This window comes from Acipenser ruthenus, chromosome 20 (genome assembly GCF_902713425.1).
Source record: "Acipenser ruthenus chromosome 20, fAciRut3.2 maternal haplotype, whole genome shotgun sequence".
NCBI lineage: Eukaryota > Metazoa > Chordata > Actinopteri > Acipenseriformes > Acipenseridae > Acipenser > Acipenser ruthenus.
This window is the reverse complement of record NC_081208.1, coordinates 31,149,509-31,166,623: the sequence shown is the minus strand read 5'-3', so window position 1 is coordinate 31,166,623 and position 17,115 is coordinate 31,149,509. Positions and strand designations below refer to the sequence as shown.

General features: G+C 40.7%; 1 protein-coding gene across 2 annotated transcripts in view; it reads left to right on the top strand.

The window, feature by feature from the left end:
• LOC117425155 (alpha-ketoglutarate-dependent dioxygenase FTO-like) overlaps positions 1-16,866 on the top strand; it is a 121,103-nt gene extending 104,237 nt beyond the window's left edge. Inside the window, exons 10-11 of one of the 2 annotated variants that reach the window (XM_034041869.3) lie at positions 13,778-13,924; positions 14,223-16,866. In XM_034041869.3, the coding sequence (XP_033897760.3) occupies positions 13,778-13,902 (125 nt within the window). In that variant the 3' untranslated portion in view covers positions 13,903-13,924; positions 14,223-16,866. The remainder of the gene's footprint in view (positions 1-13,777; positions 13,925-14,222) is intronic. The other variant, XM_034041870.3, reaches the window with a different exon arrangement.
• Positions 16,867-17,115: the final 249 nt, after the last annotated feature.

Here is a 17,115-nt window from a genome sequence, read left to right as displayed (position 1 = left end):
CAAAGCCAGTAGAAATTTATTATGATCGGTATTTGCATTTCTTTGCCTCCAAAATTTGTACACAAATGAAAGTGACTCCTCTGTAGCCCCCTTAAGGCAGCAGTGTCTGGAGGCCCTCTTGGATTGTCTGTGCCGCGGTGATAAAAAGCAGGAAGATGAAGGATTAGCTTGCGATAGGTCAATAGCTTTTGTACTTATATAAACTAGTTACTTGGCAGAAAAGTAGTGCCATAGCATTCACTAGTCTCGCATTCCTTGAATATATTACAACAGGTGAGGTGCTGCATAATCATACATGTATTCACTCTGTTGAATAGGCCCATTATAGTACCGTACATCCATTACAGCATGTACAATATAACACAGCCATTATAGCACATCCAACAGAGCACATCCATTAGATCACATCCATTGTAGCACGTACATTATAAGCACATCCATTAGAGCACATATATTAGAGCAGATCCATTATAGCACATGCACTAGCACAACGTCATCTGGTTTCTGTTAATGAATACATATTTTCTTTTTCCCCACATGGTGTTTTTCTGGTGCAAATGAAAACAAACAAGAAACACATAGAGCTGATTTTTTCCACCATCATCATTTAAAACAAATATTATTAAACAGTACAGTCTACCTGTAAGAAGCATGAAATATGTTTGAAAGATTTTTTTTTCTCTGCTGGTCAATCAGCTTTGACTTTTTTTTTTTTTTTTAAGTTTTTAAGTTTTCTGAACTTCAATACGTGGGTTTACTCAATGCAACGTGATTTGCTTGTCTTTCTCTTTTAAGATTATGCTTCGCCTGTCCCACATTATTAGCAGCAGTCGGAGGAGCGATGGGTCCCTAATGGGTGCTGGTACAGTAGATCCTGTCACCAGCTTTGTAGCCTTATTTTATCCCGTCCCTGCACTCAGAAGGATTAGTTCCCCTTTAAGGAAAAATTGAAAAGTGACATTTTACTATTTGCATCCAAACTGTTTTTCAATTTCCCCAGACGTTGGTAGCATTTTATTACAATTGTCACAAAGAGTAACAATTCTGTTGTGCTGTGATTATTACGTTTTACCCACAGATCACCAGAGCAATTAAAAACTGTAAATAAGGCTGGCCGTGTTTTCAGACAAACAATGGACTCCCGGAGGAAAGGTTTATTTGAAGAGAGCATTTCTGTAAATACTCTCTCTTCTACTAAATGGCTGCATTAATTAGAAGCTACAGGACTGTCTTGCCAGTTTAGCAGCACCGCACAGCTTAATGAAATCACAATGGCATGTATTTTTAACACAAGTTGAAGGTGTTTACTTTTGTATTGCATTAGGAATGATGATGAACCACTTTGTTTTGCAACCAAGGCAGTGATAATGCAATTGTGAATGCTACATGTGTATTGAAGAATGCGAATACAACCTTGTACAATGCTGGAAATAGCAGCACAACATGTAAACCAGATACACTCAGCAAGATGTGGTTTTGCATCCCTCTTGTACAGTGACTTGCACACAGCTTAACAACCTCCTGTCTTCTGAGTGCAGAACACTTCAAATGAACAGCAAAAAATTAGAAAAAACTTTCATAATTGAGAGGTGTAAAAATTGAACAATCTAATCAAATGTCATTTTAAGATGCGGTGATACCAGCTTACTTTATTCATCTTTTAAGAGTGTTTAAGTATCTAGTATCTGCACTAGGTTTGACAGGAGCAAAAATGAAATGGTAAACTAGCCTCCTGGAATAGAAAGGCAACATGCCCCAGATTTCTTTCCCACAATTCAGGTGAGGAAGGAGTCATGCACTGCTTCTTATCATCCGATACAGGAATGCCTCGAAGCAAAGTTTTGTTCATTATGAGAAACTTTTTTTATCGCTGTTGTTGAATATGGATGCAAAGCACTTTGTTTCTACTTGTCCCTTTGTGGTTTTATGCTAACTATTGTCATTTCACAGATTAAACTCACTTTGGGGAATGTATTGTAGAAAAAACAAAAAAAAAGACAAATCCAGTGTTCCAGGATCTGCCCAAAAGCACTGGGCTGTCCTGGCAGGAGCTTTGTGTGTGTGTGTGTGTGTGTGTGTGTGTGTGTGTGTGTGTGTGTGTGTGTGTGTGTGTGTGTGTGTGTGTGTGTGTGTGTGTGTGTGTGTGTGTGTGTGTGTGTGTGTGTGTGTACTCTTCTGCATACGCATGAGTAACGTTGGGTTGCTTAACAGACCACAAAAGTCAACAATCCTATCGGAAGGACAACTTGTGCTTTTACTGCGGAGTCTAGTACTAGAAGACACAGCTGAAAAGGAACATGTTAAGCAACTCACATCTTGGCAAAAAAAACTGGCTTCCTAATTAGATCCTTAACGGTGGAAAAACATTTCAGCACTGTGTTTTGGCTCAACGTGTTCAAGGATTAGCAATACTGCATACAAGACCTACAAGGAGCCCAAAGCACTGTTTGCCTAGCGCTATGATTTATTGCACCCATGTCATATATCTGTAATGGAGGTTATTTGTTTTCTTGGTACAATATTTGGTTACAGATTAAAAAATAAAAACGAAAATATATATATATGCACACACTGATCTAAATACTACCATCATTTAAAGGAAGGGGACCTTGAAAAAGACAACATCTCAGTGTGTGCGCATTTTATGTCTGTACAAAAATCTAGTATATCTAGTTGCACCCTGTTTAGATCCATTGTTTCTTCTCTTTGAAGTTGGATGAAGCTGCTCAACTAATTCCATGAATGCATTCCAGGCAGTAGATGAAATGTGTAAAGGTGGATCTGCACTGGAAGCGAGCGATGCAAGGGAATCATTTAAAAGTAACTGGAACGTATAGGTGCATCTACATTGACTGCGAGCGATGCAAGTGGCCAGCTGGGTGAAGCAAGCGACTCCACAGGAGTAGGGTTAGGGTTAGGATCAGGGTTTTCCCACCAGTCGAGAGTGACGAGAGTGAAACGGACCAATCAGAAGGAAAGTCAGTCCCCAACCCACTCACATTGGGGGACATTATGTACATAGCTGTTTGTGTACTGTTTTGTGGGTGCCGGGGGTGCATTGTGTTGTATTACGGCGAGCGTGTCTGTGTGTGTTTTACCTCTTACCCCTGTCAGTGGGACCCCTCTCTCTCCTGGGTGTGTGGCGACTTCGCTCTCTCTTTGGTGTGTGTTGGCTTTGTTTGCTTGTTCTGTAGTCTATGTGCTGCGTGAGTGGTGTTATGAATGGGTCACCTCTGTCTTGTGTGGGATTGAGCGGGAGAACAGCAAGAGGAATAAGGACATGGTCACTTGACTGTGTCTGCTAGAATATTAGCTTTTGATGTAAAAAATGTGCTTGCTTCGCTCACTTCCAGTGTAGATCCACCTTAAGACACTGAGACAGGTTGGGAATGTGGATGATCTAAGCTGCTGTATTGACAGGGCGCCCTTCAGCTATGTAGTAGACTGTATGCCTAAAGTCTAGATCCGGTTTATCGCCGTGAGAACGGATGCTTGTAGCATGTATGCATATATGTATAACAACGCATTCAGTTCTCTTGGAGTTTTACTAGTTCATTAACATCATTATTATCCCTTATTGACTAAGTGTAGTGAAACTTAAGAATTTGACTTCTATATAGAAGATTAATTTGAAAGTAAAACTTAATGGAAACAATTTCTGTGGCTTTATTGAGTGCTAATTTGTAATGAGGTGATTATATCAAACTTCTGTACTCTCTAAGACAACCTAATGTAATGTAGGAAGTGGAAAAGGAGACTGCAGTTAAAGGTCATAGCTTTGATTCAAGATGTAAGCAGGTCTGCAGACTGCCTAAATGGGAGAAAAACATGAAAGATCAAATGTTTATCTCAAATTACATGACAACAATAGCTTGGATCAGCTTCCCCATGTTACTAACACATTTCATACAATATGCAATTGTGTTTTCAATAGAAAAAATCCCACCGATACATTACACCCTACAAGGTGTAGGCTCTTTAATACCTGCATGCCAGAGAGACAGAAAACACACTTTGCCTTGGGTTGTCTTTTATATTTTCATACCGGTAATTCTCTATCTGTCTGTCTGCACATCCCCAAGCGTACTGTAACATGACCTCTTGAGAGGCCTGTGTAGTGTTGCTTTCCACTCTCAGAAAGTTAAGTGCGATTGGAGCACTAAAAAAAGCAAAAAAAAAAAAAAAAAAAGCAAGGAAAACAACAAGAAAAACCTGGGTTTGCTTTTTAGAGCATTAAATTGTGCGACTTGAGAGTTTGTCAGCATGTCTTTCAGGACTGTCAGGTGAACGTCAGACAGCATGAAACGCTCTTCGTGAAGCCATTCGTATCCCACTGAGTATCCCGGCGCGAATGCTGGGCTCAGATTTACACAGATTTGAACTACTGCTTCATGACCTGCATCACTCTTTCAGATGCCTCAGAGGATATGGATGTGCTGCCTGTGTGTGTTTCTTTGCCTGGGTCACGGTTTGCCATGTGTGTCAGGGGGGTCGGGGGGGGGGTTGGGGTTGGCAGCTAGGCGTAAGCGATGGGGAGGAAAGCCAGGCTCCCCCATGGGCCCCCGCAGCAGAAGCAGTGGGCCAGAAGTAATGTGTCTGTAAAGGACTCTGCAGCTCTTACCTTGCAACTCACTTCCAGCCAGCTCTGGTGCTTTTAATCAGTGGTATTGATTAGTTGGCAGGTTTCCTGATGTGTTAAATTCCCTTTTTTTTCACATGGCTGTAAGTGTGGAGGCAGTGTGAACTTCAAGGGCAGCAGGTCTCGCCAGACGCCTCCACACAGCCCTGCCCCTGTGATCAGATTGCACCTGGTGTGCCAGCTCACATTCACCGAGTAATCACTGGCCAGCTTCAACCCTGTGGAGCCACACAGGAACTTCTCACAATCGTATGTGTCTATGGACTGGATTTTCCACTTGAAATAAATGAAGCAAATTTGGAGCAACATTTATGTTGCATTTTTTGCATTTTTGTCTTGTGTTGGCTATCTAAATAAACAAAAAAAGTAATATTAACAATATTAAATATGATGCCTTTTCCTACAGAACTAAGCTGAGTAATTGTATGGTGTTCCTTCACATAACAGCATTTCGAAATTACTGGGTGACTGGTCATTTTATTTATCCCCAGCCCAATGCAGAGGATCCAACCCATTCTTGATTTTAAGACAGCGAATATGGCCGTACAGCCGAATCAGTTTGGCTGTTTCCAGTTCTCATCATCTAGGGACGTTTGTGTTGTCGGATACATAAATCTATAAGCTTGTGCCTCAAAGTCTCACGATTTGTTACTGGAGGTGTTCTGTATTTTCCTTAAAAGTTAATGTTTTTATTATTAGTTTGCCTCATGAATTCCATGCAATAATTCCTACCTATCAGACTGACCTATGCACATCAACAGATCACATGCATTATATAGTTTCAGTTACCCTGGGGGAGAAGACGGCCTCTTTGAAGATACTGGAGGCAGTTACCAAAAGAATGTATCTCATTATCATCAGGGTTGATTGATGAACATTTCAAAACCACGAGGTGTGTTTTCTCAGGTGAGGTGTTGTTTTGCTTGTTATGTAGCGTAGCTGGATGTGTTCCCGCAAATGCCAAGTTGCCAGAACAGCAAAACAAAAAAGTCTACACACCCCTTTAAATAAAAAAAAAAAAAAAAAAACTTGTTAACAAGTACCTGTGCAGTTTGTGATGCGAAATATCTTCACAGTTCTTGGACAGTCACCAGCTTGTAAAAGGGACCAGGGTGTCTGGGAATACTGCAGTGAGGGGGCTCCAACCTACAGTACTGAAGTCATGAAATCCATGTCATTGCAGGAAATGTCAAATAGACCACTGAATTAAGCAGCAGGTTTAGCTTTTATATTTTGCCGTCAGATAGCTATGCTGTGGCAACTTCTGACCCTGTCAAGCAGAATCTGATGCCCCTGTTTGATAATCAAAACCTTTTTTTTGTAATCCACAGATTAGCTGATATAATTTTGCTGCCACAGGCAGAAAACCTCCCATCTGCAATTAGAATCACGAAGCACTAGATCGCTGAACTCCATGTGCCTGTGCCACTGTGTCTCTGTGTGCAAAGGGCTGATTCAGACATGGAATAAAACACAATGCCGCCAGTCTAACAGGAGGTGAAGTGTAGAGCCAGGGCTTTAGTGTTCCCATTATGAGGACTGAAAAGACTATTATGAAAGCTGTAAAAGAATGACTGTAAAACAAAGTGGCCCCATTCAGAGCAGTTGTGTTACCATAATCCCAATGACAAACTCTTACCTGCTACATGAATAATAGCAGAAAGACTAATTGCGGTGAAGACAGAACAAATCCTTTTTTAATCCTGCCTGTCATCTCGTCTGAGTCCAAACCCATTTGTAATAACCTCAATAACCAGCAGTAAATCTAACCTTTCTTCATCAAATATTCATAAAGGCAAGATTCCTAACGATTATCTGTCTCATCATATTTACTGCATGTTGCCTTCCTCTTTGCTCTGCTGCGGACATTTTTAGTCATATGTAATTAAAGTGAAGATGCTTTCGCATCCTTGGATGGGGAAATATTGACAGTGTTGTGCACGCGGCGTGGTGTCGTCATCCCCCTGTGCATTGGCAGCAGAGACCTAACCCTCTGACTAAATGATAAACATGTACTGCAAACACTACAGTTTAAACATGCCTGAACTAAGAGAAAATAATACATGGGTTGCAACCACAGTTAATATTTTTTTATTATTAACATGTCCCTGCATTAATTAACTGCCCATACTTTCCTGCTTTTTCACTCAGCAGTTAGCAATGAACCAGGTGTCTTATACCATTGGGACACGGGTTTAGATCATCCCTGAGCATACACGTCGGGGCACTTTTGTCGAAATAAAAAGCATATCGACTCCAGCAATTGCTGAAACCAGTGCTTGGCTGATGTTAAGCAGCATTAACGAAACAGCCACGTCAGGCTGGATTTAACCTGTGTCCCATTGGTGAAACACATCTTGTTTCTTTGCTATCAGCTGAGTCAACCAGCTCCCCAGCCACTGGCTTGTTTCAGGTGTAACCTGCACCCTCGCCCTCGGGGGCAGACACACAGTACACTCCGAGCACCTCCCTCCACCCTCAGGGGCCTGCTGTTCTTGTTTTGTCACACAAACTGTTAAATGTTCACAGTGTTTAAATGTGAGATAATTACAGTAGCAACCTAATTATTATTATTATTATTTTTTTTTTTTCTAATCGTTTAAAGTCTGTGTGTTAAACCCAAGGAAGTATCGGCATCCAAGAACATAATAGAGCACACACCCCTTTACAGAAAGCACATATATATATATATATATATATATATATATATATATATATATATATATATACTGTTTGTAATAAAAGGGGACTTTTTCAAGGGAAGGTTACCAGTTACCAATTATGTGATGCATCTTATTAATGTGAAAATAATTAACAATAAGTCATTATTGTACTTATGTTTGTCTGAATAACTGGCAAGTGGAATTTAATTAATTCATTGATAGCGCTCTGATTTGATGGTGTTACCGTATAACAGGTACGATTGTACCTCCCAGATAATAGAATTCTGTAGGTCAGCTTCTAGTCACAATGATTTCACGAACTCTCATATACGAGATCATCACATTATTTTTTTTTTAAAAAAGCAGTTGTTAACCTTAGTACATATTTCAGTGAGTCTGCGTTTTAACAGTGAACTGCAGTTTCTCTGTGCTGTCTGTGTGTAATCACCCCCATTCTACTATTTGTGTCTTTTAATTGGAAAAAGTGGTTGCTGATTACAGTGCTTTGTGAAGTTTTTTTTTTTCGTGTGGCTGAGGTTAGCCTATAAATGCTTTTTTTCCAGTGGAAATGAAATTAGTTTTCACAGACTGCATTAAAGGTAAAGTTACCCGTATGTGCAGGTATAGAAATACATGACATCCATCCAATGGTTGTCCTTGTTGCTGTGAAAATAATCACAAGTCATACAGTTTTAATATTACTTACATTTTTGCATTGAAACTGCTTGCCAAATGGCTGGCAAAATCATTTAAAATGTTTTCAAGGAAAAATAATATGCAAATATACCAGTAGTTAGAATGTATTTTAATTACTTGTAAATTTTGGCTTAATTGCAAGAAAATGCAAAAACAATCCACATTGAATCAAAATTATTATTTTTTTTTATATAAATTAATATAGAATAATCTATTCTATTTTGAAAATGAATCTGGACCTGGCAATGACTTGAAAGACTGCAGTGCATTATGAGTGCAATAACAGGATACATATTTTGTACACTGCCTACTTCCTTCACAGAGGTGAAAGGTCTGATGGTCCAGTCAAGTAGTTTCATATATTTTCCAGGCATGCTTTGTGCTGCATTTTACACACTGACGTTCTATGTGTGAGAGTAGAGGTGACCTGCAACACTGCTCACCCTCCCCAAGGCTTTTAGTAAGTGGCATTATGAATGGCTTGCGCTTTTCCTACAGTTTACAGGAACCTCTGGATATTGGCACATTCTAAAACACTAGTCTTGAAAAAACAAGACAAAGTTAATGGAAGTCCAGGATACACATCTGCATGAAACAAGGGCGTCATTCAAGCGAAAAAACGTTTGCCCCATTAATACCCGACTGTAGGCAAGTAAAGTTTTGCGTATCTGAATCTAGTTGTCATTGAGCAATGGAAACCCAGCTTTTGTGCTTTTATTTAGTCCTTCGTACAGCCCAACCAGGGCTATTTTCACTGCTCCGAGCCCCTTCCTGAAATCAATGAGCACGCTTTCCCAAATACTTCCCTCACCTCACTCTCTGTAAATCACTCTCAATGCAGGCTGAAACGGCACACAAGTCTCCAGAGAGCAGGAGACCTCACTGGGGGTGGCTGCACCCATCACCACTTAACATAACTACTCTCCCTGCTGAGCCTGGCTCATAGCTCATAGCAGGCATTGTCAGAATGGAGCCCCTCAGGATTGTATCTGAGCCTGGCTACAGTGGGCAAAGGAGATCCTTTATCTTAATGTACTCAAGAGTCCTTGGAAAAACCGTGTCTGGTATGCAGTACAAAATAGAGACTGTGTGACCATTCAATGGGAACCCTGTGACCTACCCAGCGGCTAGCATGTTCATTACACACACACATTGCTTGGACTTTGAATGCACAACCTGTATTGTTTCCTTTTAACTGTGATGGCATGGACTCTACTTGCTCCTGTGCTGGTACGTCAGACTTTTCTTAAAGGCAAGGCTGAATTCTATCTCTGAAAGGGGTGGTTAACCAAGAGCGTTCACATGGAGTGAGGGAGTCCAAATTAGGTCATTAATTCTTTTTTTTAAAGTGATATGCAGCAGAACACTGGGCTATTAAAGCTTTATAGCTGCTCATCTGATAAAGAACAGATTTGCATGGGTCTTATCTGACAGGGTCCTCCAGGGCAGTTTGGGTGCGTTGAATAGTATTGATAGTGGACGTAGGTGTTTATGGTAAACAGCAGAGGGGGTCACTCTGTACTATATAGGGGGGCAGTGGTTAACCTTATAGGGGATGTGACAGATAATAGGAAATGACCACAGAGCTTGGGTAAACAGTGTACCAACCAGTCCTAATTACTATGGCATTCCACACTGTAGCAAAGTAATATATAAGTATTTGCCATATTTTATGCTCTAAGTCTTTACTTCTAATTGCTAAAAAGAAGTTTCAGAAGCAGTTCTGTGACTCGGTCCTAGTTTGGCTGGCTTGTCGTAAAGCATGCACTGTGAAAATCGTTCACTGCGTTCGGATACTAGGTCTTTCCCATGATGTTATAACTGGAAGGAATTTAACTCCAGTGTGTTTGTTTTCATTGTTATTTTATAGGAACAATATTCTCTTTTTTACTCAGCTATTGGGCAGGTTAACAAATACCTCTCTGAAACACTATATCTTTTGTTCAGCAGTTTTCTACTCTTGTCCCACAGCTTAGTATGATAAAGCTTTGGAATTCAACACGACATCCCCTAAAGCTAAATGTATACCTTGTAACTAGGCAATCCTAGGCTGATACATATAATTAGCCAACCCTGTTTGACCCCTGTATTGTTACCTGCAGACAGGTGGGAATTGTGTGTCTCAGGTGACCTTATCATGTGACCGAGGTCAGAGGTCAGCTGGTAGTAACTGTATTGCTGTCATGACAGCCCATTCATCACGGTACTTACAGCTCTGACAGCCGGACAAATAGGACCAGGTATAAAAATGTTTTTTTTATCTTACCTGCTGGCCTGAAACAGAAATTGCTGGTCATAAATTTATTTCTTCGTAGAAACTGGCAGATACTATGCAGGTATGGTAGCCTGAGGGGAAAGGGGGCATACCTAGGTGTTTTTGCAATTTGTTAAGTTGTTAAATGCCTAATGGACCCCCACCTGGTCCCGGCATGTTAACGGCCAAGTCACATTGCCTCCCTCTTTGTCTAGACTGTAATTGTTTTTTATTGTTTGAATAACATACTCTGTTTAGCGTTTACCTTCAACGCAGCTGTGAGTTGTACTCCACATCTGTGAGGCCAGCTATGGAGCCCAGACGCCCACACGGAATACGTTATGCCCTGAACACACGATTTCTTTTATATTGCAGGAGTCCGGCTCATAGCTTTTGCAGTGAGTCTTACGCAGGCTCCCGGTGATGACCAGCATAGTTGCAGTGCTATAAACACGGACTCTTTCCCACATTTTCAGCATGTATTACAATTAATAGTCTTTGCAGCTCTTAATGCAAATGATTGTTTTATGTAGTTTAATGAGCTCACAGAGAACTATAAAGACCTCACAACATTTGAATTTGTAAATAGCAAGTTCAACACTAAACACGGATAATTATTTTGCATTAGATTTGCTAGGAGAGAAAAAGAAAAAAAACATTAAAAAGGTCTCATTTTCCTTGCAGGAAATTACTGCCATCAGCTGCTAGTTTGTCATGCTGCACATGATTACCAGCATTTTATATAAAAATGGGAACCCCAGTACTAATACACAAGACTGCTGATCCATCGTTAAGCATTCTACATACTCCATCAGAAAATGTGTTAACACACCCCGCTGCAGGGACATCACCCTCCCCTCCAGGCACACTCCTGTTGTTACCTGTAGAAGCAGGCAGTTATACATGCCACCTGCAGGATCTGTTATAGGTCAGGAAGCAATGTCACATTTACAGGGGATTTTGCACGCCACCTCCACCACAAATGAAACCCCCACCTTCAATCAGTGACTCGGAGGTGAAGCGGTTGTATACCCTCATTACTGAATGCTCTTAATACTTTTTTGTTTTTGTTTTTGTTTTTTAATTACCCGGTAAGTAATTAGGGTCTATTCATTTGATTGAAACTGATTTAGAAACAGATGCCTTTTAAATCATTGAAAGAAGGGACTTTGAGAAATCCAACATCTCAAGCAGTCTGTGTGTGTGTGATTCTCTTACAGTGAAACGACTGGTTTGGTCTTGATATGTAAACGACAACTGTAATTACATTCTATTTTGATCAATTGAACAAAACGCATTGGACTAAATTCTCAAAGCTATTGGTTCCAATTCGTCATTAGCAATTTTTTTTTTCAGCAAGTATGCACTGACCTTGTGCCACAGGTGTGCAGTCGATACAAGGGAGTATGATGGATCGCAGTTTTACGGTGTTGTCTACATCATTCAAGACTTATGAAGTGTATGTTTTTTAAAGCTAGCTCTTAAGCATTAGTAAACCTAATCTGAAAGAACATATTAAAAGGTTCCAGTCATCCCTGACTATGGAGAGGTTTCCACTATGACATTTACATTAATAGTTGTTTGGGAACCAGCTGATCGAGTTCTTATTGGTATTCTGCATTTATTAGTGTAATTACCGGAGTCTGTTGCATTCATGTAGTTTTCCTTCCTGTAACAAGTAAGATTTGTTTAATATGCAGCTCTGTCTGGCTGTGATAGATAATTGCACACTTAACGAATAGCAGCTCCAGATGCTGATCTTAAACAGCGCATTCATTACAGTGTATCTGCGAAGCCGAGCAAAAGAGAGATTCATCATTTTATTTACTTACAACAGAAGATGTTTTTGGAGCAGGCAGACGAAATAGAGCTACATCTCTGGTGGAATCGATGGCCAGCGCATTACTGTAAAACGTATTGATTAAAAAAAACGCCAAGCACAATGTTAGTCATTTAGTCTGAGGAGTGAGGCAATGCTTAAAGGAATTTATCCTTTGACTTGTGCATTAACCTTTTATTGACTGGTTGCATGTCCATAATTAACACTCACTTTAGCTAAAGTGGTTAATTTTAGCATCATGACCAGTGCTTGCAGATCAGTTCAAGTTATGGTAAGTGTAGAGTTGACCTTGGGGAAAAGTGGGGTATCTTAAATACCTTTCACATTAGCATAGCATTCATTGTGGTCTCAGTGGTATTCAGTAAAACACAGTATCAGTTATCATTGAAGACAGGGATTTTTGTACTGCACTCGTATATGATCACAGATGGTATCCTTTATTTTTGCAAAACCTTCCCATGTTGGTAGCCACGAGATCTAGGTCTCAAACAGCTATTACGACGTGACCAGTCACTTTGCCTTCTTCTGCATCATAGACACCCTAATAAATACTGATTTCAAGAGCAATTAGATGTGCAGCACAGCACAGCAGATTGAAAACCGGTACCAATACGACACGCAGAAATGGAATAAGAAAACCCTTTTTCTGAAGGCATAAATGCTTATGCAGATTCAGTCTGCAGACATCAATTTCCTAATTACCCTGATGCACAATCTCATCCATGTGGCAAAATAACCATAATCTGACCTTTTAAAAAAAGAGAAGCTGTGTTATTGTGTTAATTTGGGCACGATTACAGTCAGTTGAATATTTATGCTAAGCGGATTGTCCCCACTTGCTTCTATTCCTTTAATTCTTGTACTAAATAAATAATGAGAACATTTAAACACATTACTCGTCTCAGAGCCCTGAGGTCGGCTAATCTTATTATTTATGAAGTGATGTGCTACATAATAGTACTTAGTGCATGTTAACAGATGCTGTTATCAGGTGCTGATGTGAAGCGCTCAAGATATATTGGAATGTTATATGTTAATACTGTCCTCCAAGTCTAATGTACAACCGATTGAGGGCAAATGATTCTGAAGTGTAGCACTTAGCCTTGGGTATTAAGTGGTTTAAACTAAATGTATAACCACAAATTGCATGAACAGCTAGCTGTCCCGTGGCTGTGTTCCCACAGGGACCACCCACCTAGAGTACCGTACAGATCCATGGAGAAGGAACTTCGTGGTCCCAGACTCTGGAGCCCTCAGGCTTGCTCAGGAGGCTGAACTGGAAGCCAGCGATGAAGAGTGTGTTTATAATGGTCTGCAGCTGGATTGACACTGCTGATGTGACTCCAGTGTTTCATAGCCATGGAACTTGCAACATTATGGAATACTGGCCCAGGTCATGCTCCCAATTCTGTGTGTACTGCAGAATTACAAGGGCAATCAGAGGCATTGCCTTACAGACAGGACAGCTTCTGATACTAAGAGTTCTAGATGAAGTACTATAGAGCCCTTTTCTGAAGTTGCCAATCTCAACCTACCCCCCCCCCCCCATATCAAAATGAATGTGTGAGTGTCTGTGTACTGTAACAGACATAGAGTAGCAACATTCTAACCAAGTTCAGTGATCTGCCAGTTTTACTTCTTCACCACTCAACTCAAATACGTTTTCTTTTTTTTTTTTTTTTTAGGTGCCAGTCCAGACTTGCCAAAACATTACCAGCTGATGAAGAACCTATATGCCACCCTTACTGGAGCGAGCACAATGCTTCTATGCCACTGCCATTCGACCTGCAAGACACATTATTTCACCTAGAGGACATTCTGAACCTCGCAGGGTAAGCATGCCTGGCAACACCACAGAACAAACTCAGCACTGTTTACTGACAAGTGGCAGTTCATATGAATAAGGGTGGAATGGATCATGAACTGATGATGGAACAGCTTACCTCACTTTCCTTTTTTTTGAGACTCTAATGCATGTTGTGGCAGTAAGTGCATGAGTACCCCCATTCTGAATAAGTGCATGAGTACCCCCATTCTGAGCCATGGCATAAATTTCTAGTTAATATTAAGTATCTGTGATTTAAAATTGAAAAAAAGTTCATGACTTTGCGTACATTTTGTTTTCATCAGGCTTTGAAGAGTGGCACTGAAACGGCTTCCTGCTGCATGTGTGTCAGTCAGCCGGAATGGATTGCTGAAGACACTGATCAGCGTGCTTTTAGACGATACCCATCAGCACTGAAAGGGCTATGCAGTGTGAGACCAACCCAAACACTACACTCATACCTGGAGTCACAATTCTAGGTTAAGTTAGTGGTTGATTGGTATAAGAAAGAAAAACAAAATGGTAATGGCGGTATGGCGCTGCTAAAGTCATTCTTTTTTTTTTTTTAAGATTACGCCAAAAGCAATACATGGTTACCGATCCTTGCATTTTAAAATAAATAAATAATAATGAAAAAAAAAGACTATAATTACAGGAGGGTCTGATAGAGACCCAAGTGTGCTGCAAGCTAGAGCCAAATTCAAGCACAGCCAGCAACAATGAACAATCACTGCCAAAGCTGTCCCTGCGGAGGTCTTCAACAAGATGAACGGAGTGCGCTGGCTTCAGGTCCAGTGTTAGGTGGAATGCTACCAGAAAAATGTTCACTTGCCCACCAGACAGGTTAAGGGTCAGTTGCCTTTAGACAATGGAGAACCACTAATTGTCCTACAGCAGTCTTGCTAATTAGAATTAAATCAATGCAAAAACAACTGTTGTGTGACTAGAATTTCCTGTGTTCTAGATCCATATCACATTATCTGAAAAAGCAACAAGCAATTTGTTTCGGATGGCAAAACAAATATATATATATAACGTGGTTGATGGTCCTTTGGTATGCAACAGATTGTCTGCATATCTTTCCCACTCTGCCCGAATCCAAATGCAGATGTAAGGAACGTGATAAGGTCCTGCTAAAAACCTTTCACCTGAGGGTTAATACTGGCAAGCTTATGTCCACTCCAGCCACCCACAGCTGATCTCTTGTCACTTTTAGGATATATAGTTTGCAGAACTGTATCCTGTTACAAGTTGAGACAGATACTCATCTCTGCAATCTGGTTTCTCGAAAGAAGCAATTGGTTGACCATCTGTGACACTTACTGGCAGCCTCCCGGTATTGATTATTTCAAAGCATCTAAAACCAAAGAGTTGAGAAGCATTGTTTTATTGATAAGGTCAAGCAGCTGATGCCCTTATTGATAAAAAGGTTCACTGTTAACTTGCTTACTGTACAGCACGACGCTGATGAAGAACATCACTTAGCAGCTGCAAACTGTGTCTGTAAGTCTGAAAAGCAGGCATGTTTTAAGCAAGAGCACTGTTCACTGCTTCCTAATGAACAAACTTGGCGCTACAGCCTTTACCGTGGTACAGTGCATTTATGACATCTTGGTTTGAACTCGTAGTACCCACAGGGTTTCATAACCACCTTTGTTTAAATCATATTTTATGAGGGGGCGTGTTCAACAATAAGTGACCAAGAACAATTTCTCATAAAAACACAAATGTATTTAAAGAATATAAATCTTAATAAGGTAAAATGCTGAAAGAATGCACAAGAAATAGCACATTTAATTTGCATTTACAAATGGATCCCACAGCATGACTTTGAGACTCATTATTGGTTGGAGCACTTGTTCCACATGTCACTGCATTATATTCCTCTTGTTTTCAAATATATCTTGGTGGACTGGATGCACCTCGCTTGTGGTGCGGTTGCCAACTCCAGTTTAGTCATTTTTCCATCTTCTCACTAAATGATGAACAGATTATTTTCTATGACAAGAGGTCCCTGTGGGGACTTCCAAAGGAAACAAACACAAGAAGTGCTACAAGCTAACGCAAGGATATAGCAGGTTCTTCTGTACAGGAAATGCACAGGGCTATCAAAATGATTGCTAAATAAAGACCACGCTGCAAGATACAATGCACTACAGCTCTCTCCTGGGCTCTATGGAGGATGACAGTTCCTTCTTATCTTAATGAATACCTTTTAAAAAGGCAGGTCTCATCTGGAAATTATAATGCTGCAGCACAAAGCCTATTCTTGCTTTCCTTCTTTCTTTTCTTATGTGTATCTGTTATGGTATATATCTATTGCAATTGATTCTTTCAAAACTGTTACAGTAGTGACCATAGTACTTGACATATGGTTAATTATACACAACATTAAAGATCTTAAACAATTAGTGATTACAAACATGGTACTATTGTTTCCATGAATTTTGACTTGTACCAGTGAGCATTTTGGAACATTGTCTGTTTACTTTGCACGAGACGATACACATGGCAAAAAGAAGGTATACTTGAGTCTTCAGGAATGTGCAATAAACAGTAATATACAAAAATAAGTCATGTAATCACAGTGCTGTAGCTCAATGCGGTGCAGACCATTGCGCTGTGTAATCACAGTGCGGTAGCTCAGTGCGGTGCAGACCATTGCGGTGTGTAATCACAGTGCTGTAGCTCAGTGCGGTGCAGACCATTGCACTCTGTAATCACAGTGCTGTAGCTCAGTGCGGTGCAGACCATTGCACTCTGTAATCACAGTGCTGTAGCTCAATGCGGTGCAGACCATTGCGCTGTGTAATCACAGTGCGGTAGCTCAGTGCGGTGCAGACCATTGCGGTGTGTAATCACAGTGCTGTAGCTCAGTGCGGTGCAGACCATTGCACTCTGTAATCACAGTGCTGTAGCTCAGTGCGGTGCAGACCATTGCGCTGTGTAATCACAGTGCTGTAGCTCAGTGCGGTGCAGACCATTGCGCTGTGTAATCACAGTGCTGTAGCTCAGTGCGGTGCAGACCATTGCGCTGTGTAATCACAGTGCTGTAGCTCAGTGCGGTGCAGACCATTGCGCTGTGTAATCACAGTGCGGTAGCTCAGTGCGGTGCAGACCATTGCGCTGTGTAATCACAGTGCTGCACTTTTCTATTACAAGCAGGGGCCTTTCCTTTGCCTGAAGCCTGGAGGAGCT